Consider the following 26,948-nt stretch of genomic DNA (forward strand, 5'->3'; position numbering starts at 1 on the left):
TATCCAGGGATACTAAGTCTTTGTTCCTTGGTGGCAGACAAATGTGTCTCTTGCAATAGGATTATATCTACTCTTTGATCAGACATCATTCTTCCGCAAATATCTGCTTTAGCCCTGGAAATGCCTTCTATATTCAATTGTCCAATCCGTAAATTTTTAGCAGCTAGTATTAGCCTTTGTTTTTTGTAGCCCTGATAAGAACTGTTTTGGCCTGATTGACCGGGAGACATAATGTGTCTTGTCAGCAAGAATGAGCTTCAGGAGGTATCTCCCAACATCTACTCATATACCCTTATGCGCAATATGTCAAAGTACAGGCACCCATATAAAATGATGCAATCATCGCTAACCTAATCACAAATACCAAACACACCCGCCCAGCAGACTCACAGACCCAGTCGTTTGGAGGCTGTCATCACAAGAATGACAACCCTCCCACCCTGGATCCATATGATGGATCTCCCGTCTGCCATGGCAACCCTTTGATTCAATTCAGTTCCCCAAATTCAGGTCTCCGTCCTAATTTGGGTATCCAGGCGCACCCCGTGGAGGCCCTCCCAGCTACAAGTTAGATGGTAAAGGTGTTATTTTGGAGAACTTTTTCAGAGCTGGGACGAATCAATTGCGCCCACTTGTCAGCTGATTTATGACTAGTAGTTCTGTGAACAGTAGACCTCGCGCTCAGTGAGTTACATTGACCTGTTGTTATGTTTTCTCAAAAATCAATAAATAATTTATAAATTAAAAATGTCTAGAAAAAATCCTTAATAAACATAGAGCTTTCTGTCCTATATCGTACCGTGACGTGTCGTCCCAGAATGTGAGTGTGAGCGCTGTTATCAGGTCTGGCTGCAACTGCCTACAACGTTGATGGAAAGATACAATTTCCAAGATGTTCGATGCTTTTGAACGGGTAGTATTATAGTCAACAGTCTACTAACGTTAATGGAAAGATACATTTTCAAGAGGTAAACATATCAAAAGTCCCCACCCCTATGCCTGTGCTAAGGGGGTGGGGGTGGTTCAAAGGTACCATTTTTTGGTTTCTTGCATATAACTCGAAAATTATGCATTTTACAGACATGGCTATTCTATAAGAAATTGAAGCTTACATAATTTTCTACAATCAACTTTTTCTATATCTCTTTCACTTTTCGAGATATAAAAGATGTGACATTTTTGAAAAAACACATTTTCCTTCAATTTTTTGCTATTTTGGCTCTTATAACTTTTTGAATATCAAAAATCTATAACCGCGTTTCACCATAAATATGCAACATAAAAACATTCAAACATTTAAACATTTAAACATTTAAACATTAAACATTTAAACATTTAAACATTAAACATTTAAAATTTAAACATTTAACATTTAAACATTTAAACATTTAAACATTTAAACATTTAAACATTTAAACATTTAAAATTTAAACATTTAAACATTAAAATTTAAACATTTAAACATTTAAACATTTAACATTAAACATTTAAACATTTAACATTTAACATTTAAACATTTAAACATTTAAACATTTAAACATTTAAACATTTAAACATTTAAACATTTAAACATTTAACATTTAAACATTTAAACATTTAAACATTTAAACATTTAAAATTTAAACATTTAAACATTTAAACATTTAAACATTTAAACATTTAAAATTTAAACATTAAACATTTAAACATTTAACATTTAAACATTTAAACATTTAAACATTTAAACATTTAAACATTAAAATTTAAACATTAAACATTTAAACATTAAACATTTAAACATTTAAACATTTAAAATTTAAACATTCAAACATTCAAACATTCAAACATTCAAACATTTAAACATTTATACATTTATACATTTAAACATTTAACATTTTAACATTTTAACATTTTAACATTTTAACATTTTAACATTTTAACATTTTAACATTTTAACATTTTAACATTTTAACATTTTAACATTTTAACATTTTAACATTTAAACATTAAGAGATATGCCAAACCGTCGACTTGAATCTTAGACCTCACTTCGCTCGGTCAATGAATTCAGACTAGGCTAAGTGTTTATAATTACTTATTGATTAGCATTATCAAGAACACAGATAACAATGTAGATAATCGACTTTTGATAAAGTTTATCAGATCATACAATATCATCCTTGTATCTTTGTTAAATCTACGTATTTGTAGATCTCTCATATTTTATCATACTGTATGATACAAGTTGTTCATTGACAATCTATATTTATATAATTGTTTTGCATGGTTAGTGGATGAGAGCTTCTAGTTTAACGAGTCTTCTATTATAAAATGTTCATCCCACATGAATCTTTTTCTAAATTAGTTTTCTCCCATGTGTCTGAATAGCAAAATTCTCTCTTCTTCTATTATTTATTTATCTTTTCACTCAATGTATCGTTAAAATTCAAAAGATTCGTTAAAATCTATCTAGATTGCAGATACCGTATTGTATGAGTACGTATCGGTGATAAGTTTCAGATCTTTTCTATACTCTGAAATGAGCAAAATCAATATGAAACTGTAGATCCAAGCTGCAAATTTCAATCTTGTTATTACAAGTCGGCAAGAGTTCTTGATCCAAGAAATGCTCTAAAACTGAGTCCATCGAGCGTAATATAACGCAGTTATATTGCCGTTTTCATCCAGTATTGAGGGTTATATCGATGCTTTTCGCTAAAAATGCGTTGATTGTGATTACAGGAGCGACTGTGCAGGTTCATTCCGCGACTTGTGCAGCTGTTGGCCGAATGGAGCGAAACATTCCCTTACGACTTTCGCGACGAGCGAGTCATGGCGCACGTACGCAACATCACGCACCGCTGTGTCACACTCGAAGCTGGTGTCAGGTCAGCGACAACTAATTCAATATTCTACATAATTGATTAAATATGAAAATCATAGATAAACTTTGCATAAGCAGTCATTTACTATTTTTTTAGAGCACCAAAAGTTCATCGATTAAATCTACAGGTATCGCGCCCAACACAAGCGATGTTCTAAGAAGGATACAACTTGTATTTATATATTTTTTTAAATTGTTTCAGTTACAATGACAGACATCTGTTCATATTCGTATCCCATCGCTCAGCACAAGTTCAGCTTAAAAAGGGGTGCAACATCGTATTTTTAAATGATCAGAATATGTTCAGCCTATATAAAAGAGTGCTTTCATTTCATATTCATTTGTGCTTTGAATGCTCATCTCTATCATTATAAATAAAATTTTATTCTTTTGATGATGAATGAATAAATAATGATTAATGAAATATTGCTGTATTGTTATTCAGGCAGGACGTGTCTGCACTGCTACAGAACTTGTTGCATAGGCTGACTGCGCTCGAAAAGTATGAAATGTTTCTGCAGATGGTCAACACTGAACCAACCACCGACTCTCTTGATATGCTTAGCTCGGTTAGTATTCTCATCAGCTTGGCTGCTATAAGAATTCTCACCCATCAGTTCTGTCGTTATTCAACTTTCTTGAATCACACTATATCATCAGCTTGGTTGGTATAAGAAATTTTACCCATCAGTTATGTTGTAATTTTACTCTCTTGTCCATCAAATCACACTAACAATCAGCTTGGCTGGTATAAGAATTCTCACTCATCACTTCTGTTGTTATTAAATTTCTTGTCTTATCAAATCATACTATATCATCAGCTTCGTCAACATTAAATTGCTGTCGTCCTACACTTTGAAACGATAATGTTAGAAATTGGAGTGCACACAGCAGGACCGTTCATTCCTTGAATATTTAATAATGTTGAGTTCAAACGTTGTTGAATGCTCTCAAGAATATTGTTGAGTCTGAATTCGACTACTAATATATTACACAACATATTTATTCTCAATATTGAATAAGTGTATTTCCAGGAACAAATGTTGTCCAGAAGATTAATTCTGCTCTAAATTCCAGACTGATGTGACAGAACTGTGTGGCAACGCCAGCGGATTGGCCCAGCAACTGACTCACATAGAACTGGAAAGGCTATCGTACATAGGACCTGAGGAGTTCGTGCAAGCCTTCGCCAAAGAAAATCCACACCTGGAAACATCCTTCAAGGACATGAAGAAGACGAGAAATCTCGAGTCTTATGTTTCCTGGTTCAATAAATTGAGCTATTTTGTAGCTACCGAAGTTGTGAAGGTTAGTAGTTTGTGCATTTTGCGTTGGATAATCATTTAGGGTTCAGTTCATAACCGCATTGTCAATGTGCTGACCGTGTGATCTACACAGTGATATTTTAGATGCTAGTGTATTATTTCTGAAATTTTGTTTCCATTCTTGTCTTGGTTGAATCAGCGTATGAAAATCATGCATCAGAAATTAAATACATAAGTGGTACTGATCAATTATATGAATATTTTCTAAACGGTTTGAGATATCGATGTGCGGTTTTCACCATTCATTTTCCCTTAAAATTCCGTATCGAAATCATGTATCGCAAGAACACCTTCCTATTTAAAAAAGCTGCATTCAAAATGGCGGATCCAAGATGGTGGACCAGATCTATAGTCATAGTAAAGTAGTATTTTCAATTTGATTAGGATTCCCAATCACACCCACCTTGGAATCACATTTTTTATGAGATACTAAGCCTTTCTCGGACTTTTTTATCTCCTTTCTGCTTCAAATAGTATTGATTAATAATGTGAATATCTTCGAAACGGTTTGAGATATCGTAATGCGGTTATCGCCATTCTTTTTTTCTTGAAATTCCGTATCGAAATAATGTATCGCATGACCACCTTCCTATTTGAAAAAATATTGTTGCATTCAAGATGGCGGACCAGATTTTTAAAGTCATAGTAAAGTAGTTTTTTTTTCAATTTGAGTAGGATCCCCAATCACACCCACCGTCAAATTACCTTTGTGTATGAGATATTAAGCCTAACAAAACGAATGATGGAAAAAAGAAAGCGGTTGAATAGAATCATTAACAAGACAGTAAAAAAATTAACATCGACAGCTTAGGAATGAAGTAAGATAGCGAATAATAGAAGAAATAAAGGATTATGAGGAAAGCACAATGATGAATGAAGAATTCTACGGAATCTACTAGAAGTGTTCAGAAGCTCATAAGTACAGTGATGAAGAGGTGGATCCCAAAACTAGAAACAGAAGAAGGAACACTATCGGATTGTTGAGGAATAGTAGAAGAGGTATCTGCATTCTATGAGTAGCTATATGAAGAGAGAAATTACAAAGGAAAAGAGGAGGGAACAAACGTAACAGAGCATATTGCCGATCATCGAGTACCAGATATAGTATAAGAAGAAATAAGTCATACTATCAAACGTTTGAAAAATAATATAGCTCCTGGAGATGACGGTATTACAAATAATGAAGCTATCATTTTCGCAGTCGATACTTCGACCATTGAAACAACTCTTCAATAAAATTATGGTGGAAAAGACAGTTCCTACAGATTGGAGGAGAAGTAAAATTATAATTCTATTAAAAAAAGGTTCCAGTGCAGATATAAGAAACTACAGGCCTATCACTTTGACATCAACCATTTACAAATTTTTTGTATCAATAATAAAAAACTGAGTAATGAGCAAGATTTACGAGAATCACCCATAGAAAAGGCTGGATTTAGACCTGGATACTCGACAGCTGACCAATTGCAAGCCGCCAACCAACTCATCGAAAAATGCATAAAGTATAAGATTCCCTTATTTGGGATTGGATTTGTGGACTTTCATAAGGATTGTGCGTGAATGGATATCAGCTGTCAAACCCAAAGGTGCGTACAGATATACGCGCCGCGAACATGAGCAATTCACTTTCAATCAGCTGACTATATCTGTATTTCTACAGAAATGGTAAGATACAGATATAAAAAGCTTGGCATCAGCTGTTTAAAAGTGAATTACTCATGTTCGCGGCGCGTAAATCTGTACGCACCTTAAGATTCGCAGATGACGTTTCGTTGATTGGAAAAAAATGCTGAAGAGATTAAATAAGTGTTCAACGAACTCATAGATGCAAGTGAAAGATTGGGTTTGAATCTGAATGCGAAGAAGACAAGAGTTATGTTATGACCAACTCCAAGTAAGGAGAGGATTGAAGTCACTTTTGAATCGATAGGCTATGTAATGAATATGAGTACCCAGTTCAACTTTTATCTTTCGAGAATCGAACAGGGAAGAGAATAAACAAAAGATGAAAAAAGTATTGGGATTCTAACAAAAATATTCAAAGGAGATTTCTCGAATGAATTAAAAGCGAAATCCCTCAGAAAATGTGTCTATCAATCGCTATTGTACGGATCTCAAATTTGGACACTGACAGCTGAACTTGACAGAAGATTAGAGACAACTCAGACACAAATTTCAAGAAGTATACTCGGACTTCGACTGCAACAGAGAGTTAGGAACACGGAGTATTTGAAAAAGATTAATGTGAAGTATCTGCAACGAGAAGCTCATCTAATCAAGTGGAGATGGGTTGGTCACGTGGTAAGGATGGAAGCTGACAGATGGGCGAAGACATGCACGGAATGGATCACGGGACAGGACCAGAGGAAGGGGACCCCCAGTATTCGTGCAGAGATGAATTTTCACAATGAGATGAAGATTTGTGGCTGACCGAAGCTAGAGACAGGGGAATATGGGCAAAAATTATCGACTGACTTTGAATCACTAAAAGTGAAAAATTTAATAATTTAAATTAATGTGAAATATTGTATTTGTTGCGAACCACATAAATAAAGATAGGCTTTTGTTCTTGAATGTAAATAAACTTTTATTCAATAAAAGATATATAGTAGCCTTTTATTGAAATTAATATAAAATAATATATTAATATTATTATTATATTATAACGCAAAGTTGTATTTAAAATAAATAAACAGACTAAGTTGTGTTTTTGATCTATTATTTTATATTATTTAAAAAGGGCACTATAATGCTATTTTATTGAATGAAAATGAGTAGTAGCTCTGACTATACATACACTTCAAGTAAATAAAGCTATATTATTAGTAGAGCAAAGCTTTTATTTTGATTCAAAACATAGTGGAGGGACAAAGGTTGAGTCTATTAGAGAAGGTAGCTAACAGTGTTGAAAATGATGCATGCCTTTATATTTGTCAATTTCAATTTCAATTTATTGGAAAAAAAGATACATTGTAGTGAATGTAGTTAATCAGTGTGGATGCGACAGGCACACTGCCCAAAACCGCACTCCACACAAAATAATAAAGAATAATAAGAAAACAAAAACAACTTATACAGAAATTAAACAAACTTCAGAATTACATGCTAAATCTTAAAATAAAATACTAATTATTTATATCATTAAATGCTATTCGTATTGTACAATATAAATAATTTTAATTAAAATAAGAAAATAAGTTTAATTGAAATAAGAATAGAAAGAATAAGTTCAATATAAATAATAAAAAAAAGTCGACCATTTAAACTAAACAAAATTAAAAAGAAAAAAATAAAATAGAGAAGAAGTAAGGTAAAGACATAGATAGATAGCAGAAGAAGAGAGGAGAGAGAGTGCTTGAAGTTGAAAATTGACAAAAGAACTAATATTCAAGTATTATAGAGCATGATTTAATAAAGGCATTTTCATCTCCCTGGTTTTGTTTATAAACAAAATTTCAGATACTGGTCAGAGGAAAACCCTGTCGTATTTCATGATACGCCTCTTCATGCTGAAAAAGTGACGGTTTGATGCGCAATGTTGGCAAGAGTAATCAATCATAGACCTATTTTTCTTTGAGGATATCAATGCAAGTGCTGTGACTGTTAACTCTATGCATTACGTTGCAATGATCCAAAACATTCTTACAACTCGGCCGTTTTCCAGTAAATGAATACACAAAAAAACAATGTTCCAACAAGATGGTGCAACAAGCCACACTGCAAGGGTTGCCATGAATGCTGTGAATGCTTTGTTTCCAGGCGGCGTCATTTCCCGAAATGGGGATTTTTCTCGGCCCCCTTGCTATGGGTTTACATGAAAACCCATGAGTTTTTCAGAACGATCCACCTAGAACTGTTTAGTCCTAAAACAACGAATTCGGTAATAAATTCAATACAATACAATTCAGTTTATTTATTTCACACATACATACAAGTTTGTTACAAATTAACAAGAAGAATACATGCAAACATCAACAATAGAACAAGATAAAGAGATTGTGATGCAAAAAAAGGTGGAGGATTGAAGGGTTTTTCCAACTATGGTTATCCATGTACTAGGAAACCTTCAATCCTTGAGAAGGTGAAAAAGGTAACAGGAGAAGTAAATAGAAAGAAATGAAAGGATGGGATGGGAGAAGAAATAAGGAAAAGGATAAAAAACGATAGAACCAAGTGGTGAAAAAAGATTTTGAGAACTAGATGATTTACAAAGGAATGCAGAATAAGCAAGCACACAAGTCAGAAGAGTTTCCACTTTGTGAAAAACATCTCATAAATAGAAGTAATTGCATTTGATCCAGGTGTTAATATTCTGTTTTACTTTTTTTGGTTATTCTCTTACATTTAATATACGTTCAGGGATTGTATCAATGATGGTCTCTATGTTTGTATTGTAAGTTAAATATTTATTTGCTGTAGGTCTTAGGTTGTATAGGCTGTTGGCAGAATTATTTGTAGAAGGGAAATGAGTTTTATGCTTGATAATAAATTTAATTACTCTCAAAATATATAATTGTCTAATTGTGAGAAAATCGAATTTTTGAAAAGTCAAGCTTGTTGGGAAAAGTCTAGGTTTATTTAGAATAGTTTTGATGAAATCGAACGAACCAGTCAATATGTTGATCATGAGAAACTGAAAATGATGCAAAATGGCATGAGAAACTTCCAGGCCAGGCTGTAGCAGTGCATATATCCCAATGGATGGCATTTGATAAATGTAGTACTCAAAAATGTTGAATTGTTTAACTTATTGTACAGTAAATTACTACTTTTCTTCTATATATTGATATCCATCAAATAATTAAATTACTCCCCTTAATGAATTATTTACTTATTTAAATCTCCCCGATTCACTGGCTAACCCTATTTTAGGCAATTTATAGGTTCAAAACATGAAGCGGCAAAGGTATAGGCAATGTATAGGTTCATAGGTGAAGCGGCGAAGGTAGAGTCTAAGAGTCTTTCAGGGAAGGTAGCTGATAGTATTGAAAATAATGCATGCCTTCAGATCTCTCAGAACATATTGGAGAGGCGTACATAGGATTTAAGGTAGAAGGAAGCTGAGATATTCAGATACATGCATTATTCAAAAACCCTTTGCTAGCTTCTCTAATACACTCTTCCTTTGCAGCTCCACTATATTTTGACCCTTTCACTCAATTACTGTATAATAATTATTTCAAATATCCAATGAAAGCTATATAAATAGTACTTATATTTATATAATAGTAAAATATTCCAGCTTTCACTGAATCTCAAGGCATCGTACATAACAATCATACAAGCGATCATAACATCGCAGTTCGTATGGATCGAGGAATCTTTGAATTGAAATCCAACTTTGCATTGTGTTTTGCAGCACGTGAAGAAGAAACAACGCGTGAAAGTGACCGAGTTCTGGATAGAGGCGGCGAGGGAGTGCTTCAACATCGGCAACTTCAATTCTCTGATGGCGATCATAGCGGGACTGAACATGTCACCGATCTCGCGGCTGAAAAAGACGTGGAGCAAAGTTCCGAGTGCCAAGTTCTCGGTGCTCGAGCACCAGATGGACCCTTCGTCGAACTTCAGCAGCTACCGGTCGACGCTGAAGGCGGCCGTTTGGCGGTCGGCCGGCGCCACTGATGAGAGACAACGCATCGTCGTGCCCTTCTTCTCGCTCCTCGTCAAGGATCTCTACTTCCTCAACGAGGGATGCTCCAATAAGTGAGTGCTGCAACATTGGCTCGTCATTTCAAACTTATAGCTTGGTTAATGGATGGATAATTTATTAGAAATTGTAGTTAACCAACTGTCGGAATGTTAGTCCTTAGTTCCATTTATTTAACTTTCATTGGTTATTTGAAATAATTATTATACAATAATTATCGCTGTTTTTTATCATTCCGATACTCTGATCTTGCATCTTAATACTCAATTAGGATCCTTTCTCTATGATAATTACAGTGGGATCCACTTTATAATGGCACTATTTGGTTAACAATTGGGTTTGTTATCCTTGTCTATCATTCGACAAAGCAGATAGCGCTATCTTTTTCTAGCTCCACGACGTTGCCAGATCGTTTTTCAACAATGTAGAAATAAAATTAATTAATGCAATATTATTTAATCATTGAGAAATATATTTTCTTGACGAATAAAATATAGTTGATTCTTTTAAAAAAGAATGAACAGTTAATACTGTATCACATCAGACCGGTATCAGCTACCATCCGGGGAAGGCAGTGACAAGGCAGAGAATCGGCAACGCTGTTCTCCTATCGCTCTCCACTGCCATTATAATGTGGACCTCACTGTAGTAGGTGCTTTCCAATAATTTCTGCCCAGTCGAGCAAAAAGAAAAAGAAGAAACACTCCAAAGAATTACATTGAAAAATGTTAATTTAAATTTCAGTACCGATTAGTAAAGTTAGTAAGAAAGCCGAAATTAGAAATTTTTCATTATTATATTTGTAAATCCTAAGAATATGCAATAAAAAATTTGAACCGAAAATTTCCATGCACTCTATTAGCTACTGCATCTTATGATCGAATAATAATATCACTCCAATACATTTATCATTATTTTCCATTAGTTTATTGTACATCAAATTGATGTGCAGATTTACATTTGAAAATAATACAGCAAGGAAATAGCATTATTCAATTTGCATTAGAACAAATAATAGAGATATAAGGATTGAGAAACTGGGCCTCCAAGAATGATAGGGACTTTGTTCTTGGTTTGTGGATATACCATAATTGAATGTCCTGTCACTTCAATTACATTTCAAAGACTTGTGGAACGGATTTTATATGACCGTTATATTATATTAATATATGATATTAGTATTGACTAATAAATAGTAAATACGAATAACTTTCGGAAATGTTCATCAACGTTATAGCTATAGTTCAACTTACTTGCTTATAGTTTACTTATGATATTCCGTATTTGTATTACAGACTTCCCAATGGCCATATTAACTTCGAAAAGTTCTGGCAGCTAGCGAAACAAGTGACTGAGTTTATAACATGGAAACAAGTGGCATGTCCTTTCGAGAAGAATAAGGATGTGATTAAGTTTCTCCAAACGAGTCCTGTTCTAACGGAAAATGGTGAGTCTAAAACTATCGTAAACTATTAGAATCACTTGTGAAGCATATTAAATTGATAGTAAAAAGTGAAATTGTCAGATTAATGAGTAAAAAGGTTTGTCATTTTTAGTAGGTATTATAAACCGTTGAAAGAACTGCACATTTCTGACAAATTTGAAAGTAGCATTCTACAAGAAAATCTAGAAATATTTTTTTGGTCATTGTATTTAATAAAAGAAACAATATATCATTGTCATTGTCAAGTTGAGGCTATCAAGCTTGATTCTATACTGAATTGTTTATTGAAACTCTTTAGTAATTTTATTCGCAGTACAATGTAAGTGTCTAATATATTAATTCAGTACATTTATTATGATTGTTTTATCAAATTACTTTACATTTTAATCTATGCGGAATGCAGATTTACATTTGAAAGACTACGTTTCGACTTGATACATACTGTAATTCTGTATTACTATGAAATAATTGAATATTTTCATTTAGAGAGAGAGAGATTGAGTTTTCATTTCATCTCGTAATAAAGTGGAATCCGACAGTGGAATGTTTCAAATTATTCATGTCAGGTTGGTGATTGAATATTTGAAATACTTAAATAAAATAAGACAGTTTGTAATTATATATTCAAAAAATATACTTTTTAAAATTGTGTTATATAATCGAAAAATTTCTTTCTATTTAAAATCATAAATGAAAATCAAAACTTGATAAGAAGATCTTATCGATTTCGTTTTCAGATTATATAAAATACTTTTATTGCTTAAGGATTTGACATACATAGGCCTACTTTAATCGAATCGTTTAATATTGCTCACAGTCGTCATTATGTTGTTGAAGCCTATGAGAACTGTGATGAGTATTCATCCAACTGATGTTTTATAATTTTTCAGCTCTTGCTTTGGCATCTTTTGAGTGTGAACCACCAGAAAATAACCACGAAAAGGAACGTTATAAATCTTTAAAGTAAGTTTAAGACTATTCATACATTTGTTATTCATAAGCTTTTATTATTGTCAACAATTCTTAATCTATATCAACTGTTATTCATAAACTCTGCTTCATTTATATCACTATAGTTCACTGATCATTTCAAATTCTGCTTCTATTTATTGTCATTATCTAAATATATATCGCTTAATGCTTGCCATATCGTAAAAAATTGATTTTGTATTTGACATCTCTGATTACGGTTATTTTTTTGCAGTTCATTGAAATGTCTTTCTTGAACAAGCAAAACTGATCATATAATCTGATAATTTGTATTATGTCAGCCATTTTTCCATTGTTTATTTTCTCATTTATTCATTTTTTTCAATATCATCATATCTCGTTGTGTTTGCTATCAGCTTTACAATGGCTAATAATATATTTTCGTTTGTCTATTTCATGCATAATGCTTTAAGCTTGAAAACATTTTTCCGCTTTTGTTGGTAGTTTAATTGCTCAGCATCTCTCTTCATTCATTTTCATTTTTATTTTACATTCCTGACAGTCAGAATACATTTTGTCCTTTCTCAGCACCTTTATCATTTCCGTTGTTACTTGATTATTTTGTATCGAATACAGTACTCATTTTCCAACCAACTCTTTCTTTATTCTATTTTAAAAAGAAGAATTTATTGAGTATTTAATATTCTCCTTTCAAACAAATTTTTTTCTGTCGTGATGAACTAACGCTTGTAATAGCGGAAAAATTTTCATCTGATCATTCAAAACGCGACATATAGGCTACTATCGCCATTTTATAGTTGATAGATCAGGAGATTTTATGTTTGATTTCATGTATTTTTCAATTATGTATTTGAACTAAGTTTCCCGTGAATCATCTTTATAGTGAGGTCTATGTAGAGGGCAGGCTCTTTTTAGAGAACTCATCAAGTTCTCTTTCTAGGGCTGATATTGATACCAGCTGGTTTTGCATAACAAAGACCACTCCAAACCCTTATTTAGCTATGTCTTAGTAGAGGGCTGATATTGACACAAAACCTTACCAGGAACAAAGTTTACTAGAATCTCTGCACGCAAGTGAGGTCTATGTAGAATTCTTATAACAGCTGTTTTTGTATAGAAGCGGCCACTATGTAAGAAAGGGCTCACAAGAAGGCTAAAATTGGTCTGAAATTATTCTCACTGGAAACACTAGAATCTCAGTAGTTCTCTTAGATCTCCTGAGTCAAATGAGGGCTCATGCTGATAGCACCCGTTTTTATATATGCAAATACCTCAATAAACCGTAGTCAATTCAAGTCTCAGTTGAGAGCAAATATTGATCCAAAACCTTACTAAACACAATCATGTTTCATTATTCCATACAACCTCACTGAACTTAATTAGCAACATTTCTGTACTGATGTCAGCTACTTTCGTATAACAAAGATCTCACTAAACTCTAGCCAACTCTAGTCTCAGAAGAGAACTAATATTCAACAAAACTTCACTAGAAACATAATATCTAACTATGATATTACTAGAAGACCAATCTCACTTTGTAGAGGTATAATTCTATCTGGAAAACTAATTAAGGTCTCTCTAGAAGGCTGATATTGTTACTAGCTGTTTCTGTATAGCAAAAACCTTACTAAACCCCAGTTTAGAGCTTGGTATGCATAACCTCACCAAACTCTACTACAAGAGTGTTGTAAGCCCATAGAGGCTAATGCTGAATTCAGCTGCTTTTGTATATCAAAGACCTCACATAACCCTACTAGTGAAGTAGAGACTCTACACTAGAATCTCAGTAGTCACCGTAGTGAAGTGAGCTGCTACTGATGTGATCTGCTTCCATGCAGAAAAGATCTCAGCAAATTATTCTAGTTCAGGGGTTTCTGGTAAACCTCACTAGAAACTGCACATTACAAACACAAGAACCTCAGTAGTGGAAACATCACTAGAAACCTAGTAGTGAAGTGAGGCTGATGCTGTTTTTGTGTGCGCAAAGACGGTTGTGGCGTGAGGGGCTGGGTGGTGGTGGGGGTGAATGCACGTGCGTGCTGCCCCCTGGCAGACAACCACCGAACCCGGACAACTGGCCGTCAGTTGACCACGTGCTTCTGCCCACCTACAACCTGCACTTTGTCGATTCGAGTGCGGCAGCGGCGGCTGCTCAGCCCGCATCTGATGACGGCGGCACCTTTCTCTTCTCGCTCATGTGAGTTCTATCTCCACCCCTACCTCCCCTACCCACCAACCACTCACTCACTCTTCCACCAACCCTCCCCTGTATTACTGCTACGTTGCCTCTGCCTGCCGTCACAGCTCGTTGTCACAGGGATGCCAGATGACACATTAATTGTAGGATTCATAGAATGCCACATGAATAGTGACTCACACATTGAAAACTTTGAGGGTAAAATTATCAAACATTGCAATAATCATTTAAAATATTGCAGTCGAAAGTTAAAAAACTTGTGCCGAGTGGAGTTGAAAATATGTGTACACCCATATTATTGATCTAAAGTTCTAAAAACTGCAATATTTTCCAATGATTTCGGAGCCAGTTTCATCAAACTGATAATAATAATAATAATAATAATAATCTGTTCCGTAATAACAAAAGCTTGTATTACTTGAGCAGTGTGTTACAATATGCACTACAGTGTACAGGAAAGAAAATCTCCTCCTACATTGTTTTCAAAAACTTAATGGACAAAGTTTTCAAAGCTCATTAAAGGTTACTGCCAAGTCAAGTGAATATGAATGGTCCTGATAGAACTCTTAGGAAGAATATTTCCACTGAATCGGACACGGACTCGATACTGAGAATTTGCCTTACGCGTTTGCCCGAATCATTCCAATATACTGATAGAAATTCTAATTGTTCTAAGCTTTGAGAACTTCTTCATCTAAAGTAAATTGATACTACTTGATAACTGATATGTGTGAGGACACTGGTCACTCAGTAAGTCTGTAATAATGATGCAGCACTACTGCATAGTGCAATGCTACATAACGTTTGTCCAGTAGCCAGTCAAATGGATGAACGTTTTTCCAGTAGCCAGTCAAATGGATGAACATTTGTACAGTAGCCAGTAAGATGAAGTACGTGATGAATTGTAAGAAAATAGATGAACATTCAAGTTGAAATTTGCTTTTGGCATCTGGCAACCCTGCTCGTTGGTGTGGTTTTGGTGTAGTAGAGATAGTGCATCGCATCGCAACATCTAGCACCCCCTCCCCCTCTCGCCGGCGTCTACCACCCTCGCATGAGGGCCTCTCTCCATTACTCTCTCTTTCTCTTTCGTCCTCACACTGATCTCTCTCAGTGCACTTCATGTATATCTCTCTTCTCTCATTCTTCAAGTCTCTCTTCTTCCCATTCCCACCCCCTCTTCGGTCCACTGCTAACATTTCTTCCGCGCTATGGCTGAAAAATAAGTAGGAGAGACGCATGTAGAGCCAGTTAGTTTAGTGAGCGAGATTCACTTTGACTGCAGTTAGCATTGGTTGAATGGGACTGTGTTTTTATGCTATTCTTAAGTAATGCTGACAGATTGAGTCTCCATTTGTATTGTGAGATTCACTTCGAACACTGTCAGCATTGGTTGAATAGAAAGCATTGATGCTATTTGTGAGGAATGCTGACAGTTTGAAGTGAAACTCACTGTAGCATGTGTGAGGTGACGTGATATACACGTGCCTTACATGTTACACGTGCGGTGTCACGCCTCACGTGTAATAAGTCTCCTTACTTGCGCATAATATATTAGTAGTTGGCGTCTCACAAGTTGCTGAATCCGTCACTCTTCATTGTTGGTAAGTCAAACCATTGGCACTCGATTGATGTTGAACTATAGTTCAGTCTCGAGTTAGTGAAAAAGGGCCGTCTGGGTAATTGATTCCGAAAATGCTAAAATGTTTGTTCTTTGGAGTATTTGTGAGTACCTGGTGGCTGGACTACCACTAAACTTTTGATTCGATCAGTGGCGTACTCTCAAGGCTAGCTAGGCTAGCTGCGAAGCCCAATTAGTTTCAAGAAATAATATTATTCAGAAAGGTAGAAAGTTTCGTGAAAACGGTAAAAACAGTAGTGGCTTCATGTTTTAACTAAAATTTAGCGTGTGTGATGCGGTGCGATGTTGCCGTATACGCCAAGCTAGCGCAAAGCTGAGCGCGCTAGCCTATCGGCCTATTATAATGACAATGTTATTCTCAAAGGAGGAGGGATGGCGAGTGAGTAGGTTCCTTTTGCATTGCAGTGAATCTGAGCGAAGGCTTCGCTCTTGGAAGAGCAGGACCTCGCCCGAATATTGGCGATAACAGCCGACTGAAGCCGATGCGAGTTGAGTGCAGGGTTGAAATGTTATTGTTTGAGGTTATAGGGTTCAATCCAATCTCTCTATTATGTTTATACTATTGTGAGATCCACTTTGAACAGTCAGCATTTTTTCAATGTGGTTGCATTGATGTTATTTATAGGGGATGCTCACAGTTCACAGATGATGTATGATGGATGATGAATGCAAACTTAAGAAAATATCACTAGAATCCAATAACTAGAAATGGCCTTGCCTGTATATTTAAACCCAATTTCAACTTGTGAGACGCCCACTTGGTGTTCACTAACGGATTATTATTCCAATTCAAAATAATATATTTCACAGTAGTCTCCCATCTTTCTTGGCTTTTATAATGTAATCATCATTGCAATGTTAGTTAGCGAAATCAAGTTTCTGCATGTTTGCTTGTATAATGAATAAGGCTATGATTGATTGTAAGTAGGCTAATGAATAAGTTTAATGACTTTCTCAATATCCAGGTTCACAATGTTATTCAAAATATTACTGTGATGATCCAAAATAGAGTTTTTGAAAAATATACTTGACTACCTACTAGACTTATAAATGGAAATAATCAAATTATGCAATTGTACTTTATAATTTAGAATAACGCTTCTGAATTTCTAAACACTCAGCCCTGAAAATAATTTATTTTTGCTCCGTCACTCCAATGCTTTTTTGGGTCTTGCCAAGCCGGCAAGATAGGAATGAACCAAAATAGGGAATAAACTCTTCTCGTTTCAACAGATCAACTACTAATACTAGATAGAATTAGGCGACTCCAATAAGACACTCTTCCTAATTTTCTTCATTCAAAATGGATGGTTGTAAGTCGATATTATTATATTATTAAATTTTCTTTATTCAAAATGAATGGTTGTAAGACGATATTATTAAACTATTAGCATTTGCGTCGCAGCTCGTAATTGTGACCATTATATCTTATTTTTGTATCCAGCTACATTGTAATGTAGTCCATTCATTTAATGCTATATTATTATTGGTAATAATTGTATGGACTCGAAATCATAAGTATGTAATGATTGTCGTGATATTCATTTACAATTTGTCATCATTTCTCATTCATCTTTACCAGTGTTTGGAAGTTTTCAATAATTGATGAAAAAATAGCAATTGAACGTAATGGATCAGACAATTGAAAGTGTGAATCATTGAAGCTCATAGCGATTTCAGGGTTTGGGAGCACTTTATAAAAAATTTACAGGTTCCTAGTGTCATGAAGGTGAAAGGTGTGACCCTTTTATACCACAGTATAATTGTTTCTCGTCAATATGAAAGCAATAATATTGCTTATGAGGAATTATGACAGTTTAAATGTCACTTGAGTAAGATCTGCCAATTTTCTTTTCCAGTGTCAGAGCAACTCTCTTCTTCTCATTACAGAACTTCTAAGTTCACTAAAAATAAAACATAGAGATTTTTATAAACTGTTATGTTATTCCTATCGAACTTATTCACTGCATTGAATTGGCATTCTCTAGTAGGCATTCTTTAGTATTTCGTAATTCCGTTTGCACAGTGCTAGTTTGAACGGATTCTAAGTTTAAACTGAATCAAATCCATATTAATCCACAAGTCTCGCTTGTAATAATAATGTGGTTCGTTTTGTTATCAAACCACCAGCTGATTCAATTCAGTTGAAACTTTCCACTGTGAATCGGCCCTTGAAGGCTCATAGTTTAGGTGCACTTTGCTTGCTTCTCCATCTTATAAAATATATATGCTTATCAGTTAGAGGAATGGTATGCTACAGCTTGCTCAAATACGTTATGCCTAGTTGCACCAATTCTACTTGAGTTAATTTGTATCAATAATTTACTTAATTTGAATAAATTATTCTGGTTGGGAGTGACAATATGAGTTCTAGAAAAAAATTGGCTGTGTAAACCAACCTGTGAGCTTTGAATCGAGGCTACTGAGTAGGTATATACAGCATACTTTGGAGCGGAAGAAATAATCCAACAACTCCAGCTCTCCAAATCATGCTGGAAATACCTTATAAGTTGCTTCTTCCTCCCACTACAGACAGAATTACTATTGCTCAGTTTGGCAGTTCTATTTTAGACTATATTTTTTCATTTCAACTCCTTTTTGGAAGCAACAGACAATACTAAAGCCATAAGTTTATTATGTATTTCGCGTTGTTTTGCATTTATTGGAATATATATAATTTGGTCTATCAACTAAGTGTAGTAATTAGTAATCATGACTATACCTATCCTTCAAATATATAACTCCAGTTAATTATAATTTTATACGTCAAATACTCCGGGATGATGGGGTATAGCTGGGACGACTGGGTACAGCTGGGACGATGGGTATAGCTGGGACCGCTATAAAGGGAGAAAAATATAAAACCTACATTATCCTGATCAACAGCTTCAACCCCAATCCCCCAAAAGAATTTCAAGGACACACTCTGCGTCTAACACCCCATCCCCTCCCCACCCCGTGGGCACCCCTGCTCAATGGAAGAGCTGGAATGAAATGTGAATCTGACAATTTTGACAAATTGTAGCTGACAATTTTGAAAGATGAAGATATTTCTATATTATCAATTATTATTTTCGATTGCATTTGTATTTTTGCAGAGCGGAGATGAACTTGTAACGGAAGACTGGAGTGAAGGCGGGACAGTTTGCATTGCAGCTCGTGGTGTCTGCCTGTATCGCAATGTGTTCATCGTGTGAACTGTTTTACTGTAATTAGGCATTAAATGTGGTTCATGAAGCCAACAATCCAAACATGTTGTTCACATCAGTATTATTAGTCAAAACTTTGAGAATAATTTGTAAATCGTTAGTTGATTAATTAGTTTTATTGTTTGCAAGTTCCTCACTCTTTTGTTTTAATATAAAAACTTACTGTGTTTTAAATGTGTAAAGTACTCAATTTTCCTCTAAGCGCTCATGTGTATGTAATGGAATAAAGAAGATTGTACTTTAATTTCTATTTTTCAAGTAAGGTAAATATTGAACTTTTTTGTAATTTTGTAAAGTTGCATTGTATAATTTCTATTGTAAGTTGATCGTATTGCATTAAACCCCTATTAATGTGTCCTTTTGCACACTAAGGTTGTAAAGCTAGCAGTTAATAATATATTATTGACCTTTTGGAGACAAGAAAATTCGGATACTTTTACAACGATTCATAATATTATAATACGGTACTGCATAAATCGAATTGACCAACATTCATTGACCTCAGAATTATTTCGAATGAACTGCGATAATATTTCTATTCTCTCTAGATATCTTGATGATTCCATTAAAAATAGTGCTCAAAATCATGTAATGATAAATTAAATGAACAATGAATTAGCACTATTTCGGGTTTTCTATTATAAGATTATAATCAAATTCATTACTACTGAAAATAAAAGTCTCCTAAACTTTTCTTACAGTAGTTAATTCAATGATTCTTCTTGTCTTTGAAACGAAACAATATTATTTTTTCATATATCCACATTCAATAGAATTAATTCGACATTATAAGATCGTGTCCACATTCAATAGAATTAATTCGACATTATAATATCGTGTATCTTTAAAAGTAGGCTGAATTCCTGAGATTTCTGCCACGTTAATTATTTTTTTGTTACCAGTTGATTATACAATGTTACATGGAAATGGTGAAATAAGACATTTCCTCAAGTTTACAATTCAATGTAAATATTTCTATACAAATAAAAATAAATTATGATGTTTTAGAATAAGAGATCGTTCTACAAATTCTTTGCACAGAACCATGAGAAATGTATGAAATTAATAAATAAAAGAACACGTTTCAAAATTAGGCCACTTATGACAATTCGAGAGGCATGATTCATATGCTAAACCATGCTTTGCACATGAACATGCTACATTCAGTATACATATAATTATTTTTAATGATCTCATTGAATCTTGAAATGTCCTGAAAACAATCATGTCGAAATGATCATGAATTGGCCACTTTTTCTAGATTAACTTCTGAAAAAAGTTTTTCACCAAGTATTGTATGGTAAACATTCCACTGATCCATGTATTCCCTTGAATGCACAGTAGCTAGAATATTTTTTTTCTTGGGAGTAACATCTTCATCTAATCTTTTCAGATATTAATGGTTAATCATATTCCTCTGGAAAGAGATTCATTATTCTCAAAATATTTCTTCAATATGCGTCCATGTATAACATGTATTTTTATTAACTATCTATTATTATTTATTTGTCCTTGTGGTTGTCTCCAAAGGGGTTTTTTATTGTAAATAAAGAACTGAAGAAGATCTCTGCACAAGAATCTTAATATTGATACGTATATTGTCAGTATAACAAATAGAGAATATCAATTATTTTCTTGATTCGTTCTAACTTAATGTTCATAACAGGTAGACTGTTTGTTGTGAAAATTAAACAATGAAATAGAGTTGGAATTTATTTGAAATCGCCTATATTTTTTGAATTTCCATTCCTACAAATTAGCATAATAGCATCTTATTTATTTTAATTCTCAGTATTTCATGGAAAACTAATAATAGCTATTGAGACTCATTCATTCAATAATTAATCATCTATTTTTAAAATATTAGTTTCAAACTTATCTGGGAAAAATGAAATTGAAGCACTATTTCTTGTTTCCTCTGATAAGGTTCGTGAACAGCTGACAATTGAAGGGAAAGTCACCCACGTTGATTTTCCCCTGAAAAACATTTTTACAATAATTAGAAACGGCATGATTTGTGGAAATTAAGAGGGTGATTCATCAGTTATTCTGAACGATGAATCCAAGAATGGTTGACTGGTTCGTAAGACTCTAGTCAATTTGAATGATTGATCAAACGTATATAAAAGTGTTTGTCAGTCTCGTACACCAAACTAAAATGTGGTAGTTTCAACTCATCAAAACAGGTTTGTTAACGAGCCTCAGAAAATTGGTTCTCATTGGTTATAAAATTGAATATATAGATTAGTCTTTCAATCATCGTGAAAGCAACTACCTAAACATTGATGAGTAGCCTACCATATCACTAATATTCACTAATGAATGGCTAATATTTCATATATCACCTATGCTGACCATATCACTAATGAATCGCTAATATTTCATATATCACCTGCTATGCTGATACCGATATCAATAATGTATGTTAATGAATTGCTCTGAAATCACAATAAAAGTTGATAGACTCTTATTCTATCTAGCATAGAATCTACAGGGTAACAATAAATTACATTGTAAAATTGATGATTTGATTCATATGCAATTTCAAGTCCAAGAAATGTATCAACATAAATTTCAAATTTCTCTGATCAATATATTTTAAAACGGATTTTCCAAATCGCAGGGCTCAGTTACCTACCTGAATGGCATTTGCCAATTCGACGTTATTGAATTGTCTGGAATACGAAGCTGCAATGTCGGCTAAATCAATTTCGCATCTAGAGATGACAATCCGGGTTGCAGATGACATGATGTTGTTGTCTTCTGTTGCGACATTCGATGTTAGCCAGACATTCGCCTCCTGAGCAAAGTAATCTGCACCGTTCATTGCAAATCTTACTGTTGACACAAAAAATAGAACAATTCATAATAAATAAATAGAAATAAACTAGACTAACCCTGTTAGTGGTCAGTGCAATAGCAGGTGCGGATCCAGGACCCTGACCTGTGGGGGGGGGGGGCGATTGATGTGGTCGTCCAGGGGACCCTCCCCTCAATGAATGCTCAAAAAGGGTAAAGAGGGAAAAGTTTGGAAGACAATTCTTGACCCCACAGTTTTGTTTAGGGTAGTAAGGAGCTAAATATATCAAAAGTCCCTACCCCTAAACACTGTGCTATGGGGTTGGTGCAAAGGTGCCTTGGTTTTTGGTTTCTCGCATACCTATAACTCGAAAACTATGTATTGTACGAACATGACTTTTCCATGAAGAATTATGTTCCCAAAATGTTTTCAAGATATCCGCTCTTGAAGATGTGACATTTTTAAAAATCTGGTGTGGTACACTCACACAACTTTCCTTGCTCATTGAACTGCAAGCCTCATTCTTAAACGAAAATAATTTAGGGGAATCACATAATGACAATTTGCGGCTACATATTTAAAACTAAGATCATACTATTGTATTTATATTGTTTTCAAAATACGAATATGAGGTGGGGTTTTCGAGGGAACAAGCCGTATTGGCTGTGAATTTTTTGTCACTTGCAGCTTTAATATAATAAAGATATATTAGGTAGAAAAAGATTGTTGGAGCTTAGCCCACCTACTACCTTTATGAACATATGTGCTTCTGCAATAAAAAGTTATTATGACGGTTGACTTACGTATTCTTGTATAGCCGGAAGCAAGATCACCTTCGCATTTGTCAGCAATTGTGGCAACTATTTTACTGTCTTTATTGTCGTTCTCATATTTCTCGGCCACTGCTCTTATCTGATCGAAACTCTCCCTGGCCATCATGTCATACAAAGGTTTGTTCTCTTTCGATGTACACGGCGCTGCAATCCAAAGAGCCTTTTACAATTTGGAATCGTCTCAAATAATTATGGATTAATTCCTTTTTTATTTATTTATTTATTTATTTATTTACAATGTCAAGGAAGACTACAGGCATTACGCCCAAATCAGTCTTCACTACTATTTACCAACAAAATGAACATGTAAGAAATGAAAAATAAATGGTTATACAATGAAAGATACGGAAGATGATATTATGATACCAAATTCATACAGTGTGTGGTGCTGTGTAGCAATTAGGTATAAATAACATGGTATAAATATAAGCATGGTGAATGGTAAGCATGTGAAAGTAGAGATTGATTAAAATAAAAATAACTAATAATAATACAAAAATTGAATTATGTTAAATGTAATTTAAAGCTACGGATAAATAAATTGGAAAACATTATTATGAAGCAAAGAAGAGAAAATATTGAGGTTAACAAGTCAAGCCATACTAAATAAAATATAAGTGTTACATACATAATCATGTAAATTTGAAAAAATAGAATAATGTGAGACTAATCTAAGAATTACTAGTTTGAAAGAGAGACAAGTATTATTGAACAACAGATTCATTTGCAAAAATAATTTACAATGCATGCTTCAGAGAGAAAAAACAAAAGAAAATGTAAGTGAGTTATACTATAGTAACTATATATCTATAATAATAGGCTTGGTTAATAATAGGCATGGGGGAATTTACCTTCTTTACCTATAATACGGGGGGAAATAATGGGAAAATATATTTCCAAAAATAAGAGAGAGCATCAGAGCAACTGACTTTATCCCAAAGACTGAGATTGATGTATTCAGTGAACAATAGCGTCAATGATTCGCCTTCTAGCCTCACTGGCAGGACCATGTACATCAACTCCATCACAAAAATCATTGAAAAGCCTCAGTGCTCTGTTTAATGGAGAGCAATAATTATGCAAAGTTCTTGACCTTGGGACATGAAAGGTCCTAACTCTTCTTACATTGAAGGAGGGCACCTGAAAACCAATCCTTGTGAGGAGACTAGGTGAATCGACAGTACCCCTTAACAGTGACAAAACAAAAAGCAACGAGAACCTGTCACGCCTAGTTCCCAAAGAGTCTAAATTGAAAAGGCACCTCAAACGTCCAGAGGGAAAACCCAGAGGACATGCTCTTCCGAATTTCATGTAGAAAAGGAAGCGGAGAAGTTTATTCTGCACCCGCTCGATTCTCAATGCATCCAGATGAGTGGAAGGACTCCAAACAATGGATGCATACTCGAGAGCACTCCTGACCAGAGATTGATACAGGGTTATCACAGTATTAACATTATTAAAACTAGCAGAGTTTCTCAGGACAAAGCCCAAGAGCCTGTTTGCCCTGCTTATGACGTGGTCAACATGTGCTGAGAAGGACAGTGCACTACTGAAAACAACGCCCAGATCCCTGCACACTGTAACCCTTTCCAAGCAAACACCCTCAATCAAGTAGGAATGACAAATTGGATTAGCTTTCCTAGAGATGGTCATACATTTGCACTTTTTAACATTCATTTCAAGTTTATTCTCATGGCACCACAATGCAACCCTGTCAATGTCAGCCTGCAAGGAATAACAATCGTCCAAGCCTCTCACCTCTCTGAAGATTTTCATATCATCTGCAAAAATCAAACATCTGGAGTTGGGTATCTGGAGGGGTAGCTCATTAATCAGTAGCAGAAACAAAAGGGGTCCCAAATTGCTGCCCTGAGGAACACCAGATGTACTGAAGTAAGCACAAGAAATGCTTCCCTGCACAGATACAAAATTCTCTCTTTGAAACAGATAACTTCTGAAGAATTCAATTAATGCAGTGCTGAAGCCTAGCTGAGATAGTCTCTTCAATAATACACCGTGATTGACACGATCAAAGGCTTTACTAAAGTCTGTATAGATAACATCAACCTCCCCACCAGCATCCAGCACATTAGAGACAGATACTGTGAACTCCAACAAATTTGTTACAACTGATCTTCCAGGAAGAAAACCGTGCTGATTTTCAGACATTATAGGGCGTGAATACCAAAGAATCCTATCATAAAGTGATCTTTCAAAAACTTTGGCAAAGACTGACAATATACTTATTGGTCTATAGTTCATGATCTCATCTCTCCTACCGGATTTGAATATAGGGACTATCTTCGAGATCTTCCATCTGCTCGGAAATACTCCAGTTTTTAGTGACAAGTCAAAGATGAACTTCAAAGGCCCAATTAGTAGCTCCCAACAACCCTTGACAATGAAGGCAGGAACACCATCGGGCCCAGGAGCCACCCTCGGCTTCAATCTATCAATTGCTGACTTGATTCTATCCTCTGATATTGACGATATTTCCAAGGTACCACTTGTAATATTATGAACAAAATCAAGCGATTCACCCTTATCATAGCAGGACGTGACCGGTGAAAAAACAGAACCAAAGTATTTAGCGAATCCTGAAGGAATATCATCCCCAACAAAATTTTCATCATGCAGTGACATCCTCTCACAAAAGCCATTAGACTTGTGTTTATTATTAACAAACTTCCAAAAATTTTTTGAATTGTATCCTAGATCCGATTCTACCTTGATAACATAATTCCGATAGGCCTCTGAAATAAGAGATTTCAGCTCTCTTCTCAGTCTTAGAAATTCATCCATGTAACCAACTGAAGACCGTTTTTTACGCGCACATTTGTTCTTCCTCTTCACCATTTCAATGATTTGGCGAGTGAACCAAGGCGGGTACTTGGACCGTTCACGTGGAATTGATTTAAGAGGAATCGTGGCATTAAAACATTCATAGATTACACTGTAGAAGCAGTCAACAGCCGCATCAACTTCATCAATTCCGTACAAGCCACTCCAGTCGTAATCTTTAAGCATGTTATATAAAGCAAAATAATCTGCTCTACGGAAATCAAAGACGGGAGGAGCATTATTGAGTGATCGTCTTTTCACGGCAATATCACTCAGCAAGTTTATATTAAGAGCTGGATGATGTTCAATATCCTCTGGTACCAGCGGATTGGGTTCGTGCTCTAGGGTTACGACGGGTAAACTACAGAGGACTAAATCAAGTGTACGAAAATTAGAGTTTTGAATACTATTTATAGATTTCAAATCATAAAAATTTAGAAAATTCCCTAACCTTTTAGCGGTCACAGAACCATTAAGAAGATCATAATTACAGTCTATCACTTCAGGTAAATTAAAGTCACCTGCAACAAGCAATCTATCACCTATCACATTGACATAACCCTCAATACAATCGAAATACCTATTATAATGATCAGAATTGGCGGAGTTGAGAAAATAAACAACATTAACATATAGAGGACCATCCCTATCAAATACTTTTATCATTAAACTCTCAAAACTACGACAATCAAAAGATGAATTAATCAAAACACACTCCTCAGATTGGATCTGCCTACGCACCGCTATTAAGACACCCCCTCCGCGACAGGAGTCACTTCCGGGTCGATCCCGGCGATAGACGACATATCTTTCATCAAAGATCTCATTGTCAGAAAAACCGGAATTTAGCCATGTCTCAGTCAGCAAGATCACGTCATACTCAGAAGCAAGTAAAGAATTCAATAATACATGGGTTTTGGTTCTTAAACCTCTCACATTCTGATAATACACACTCAATTCCCTAGAAGCCATCATAATCGACCACCAGCAGCCTACACAAATAAAAGAGAGAAAAAAATATATATATTTATATAACTCAATATAAACAAGCAATATTCAAATAACTCTTAAACAGAATTTTAAAGAAATTAAGATGAGTGAAGAGACAAAAAAGCAGGTAGAACAAATAAAAAGTGTAAACTCCCAGTAATGATTAAAAAGGTGGGTCTATCTTTATATAATACTGTTATCGA

General features: G+C 34.7%; 2 protein-coding genes across 15 annotated transcripts in view; one reads left to right on the forward strand and one right to left on the reverse strand.

Moving 5' to 3' along the window:
• The window catches only part of LOC111063372 (ras-GEF domain-containing family member 1B), a 224,660-nt gene extending 203,657 nt beyond the window's left edge, over positions 1–21,003 (forward strand). For 11 of the 14 annotated variants that reach the window (XM_039419944.1, XM_039419945.1, XM_039419932.1 and 8 more), the window contains 8 exons: positions 2,722–2,867; positions 3,309–3,432; positions 3,941–4,171; positions 9,548–9,894; positions 11,134–11,285; positions 12,173–12,245; positions 14,221–14,430; positions 19,171–21,003. In XM_039419944.1, the coding sequence (XP_039275878.1) occupies positions 2,722–2,867; positions 3,309–3,432; positions 3,941–4,171; positions 9,548–9,894; positions 11,134–11,285; positions 12,173–12,245; positions 14,221–14,430; positions 19,171–19,189 (1,302 nt within the window). In that variant the 3' untranslated portion in view covers positions 19,190–21,003. The remainder of the gene's footprint in view (positions 1–2,721; positions 2,868–3,308; positions 3,433–3,940; positions 4,172–9,547; positions 9,895–11,133; positions 11,286–12,172; positions 12,246–14,220; positions 14,431–19,170) is intronic. The other 3 variants (XM_039419946.1, XM_039419947.1, XM_039419933.1) reach the window with 1 other exon arrangement.
• Positions 20,289–26,948, reverse strand: part of LOC111051244 (annexin B11) — a 125,668-nt gene continuing 119,008 nt past the window's right edge. Inside the window, exons 7-9 of the mRNA XM_039419948.1 lie at positions 22,885–23,058; positions 21,920–22,119; positions 20,289–21,258 (exon numbers count right to left, since the gene is read on the reverse strand). Of these exons, the coding sequence (XP_039275882.1) occupies positions 21,184–21,258; positions 21,920–22,119; positions 22,885–23,058 (449 nt within the window). The 3' untranslated portion in view covers positions 20,289–21,183. The remainder of the gene's footprint in view (positions 21,259–21,919; positions 22,120–22,884; positions 23,059–26,948) is intronic.

Source organism: Nilaparvata lugens, chromosome 2, assembly GCF_014356525.2.
Source record: "Nilaparvata lugens isolate BPH chromosome 2, ASM1435652v1, whole genome shotgun sequence".
NCBI lineage: Eukaryota > Metazoa > Arthropoda > Insecta > Hemiptera > Delphacidae > Nilaparvata > Nilaparvata lugens.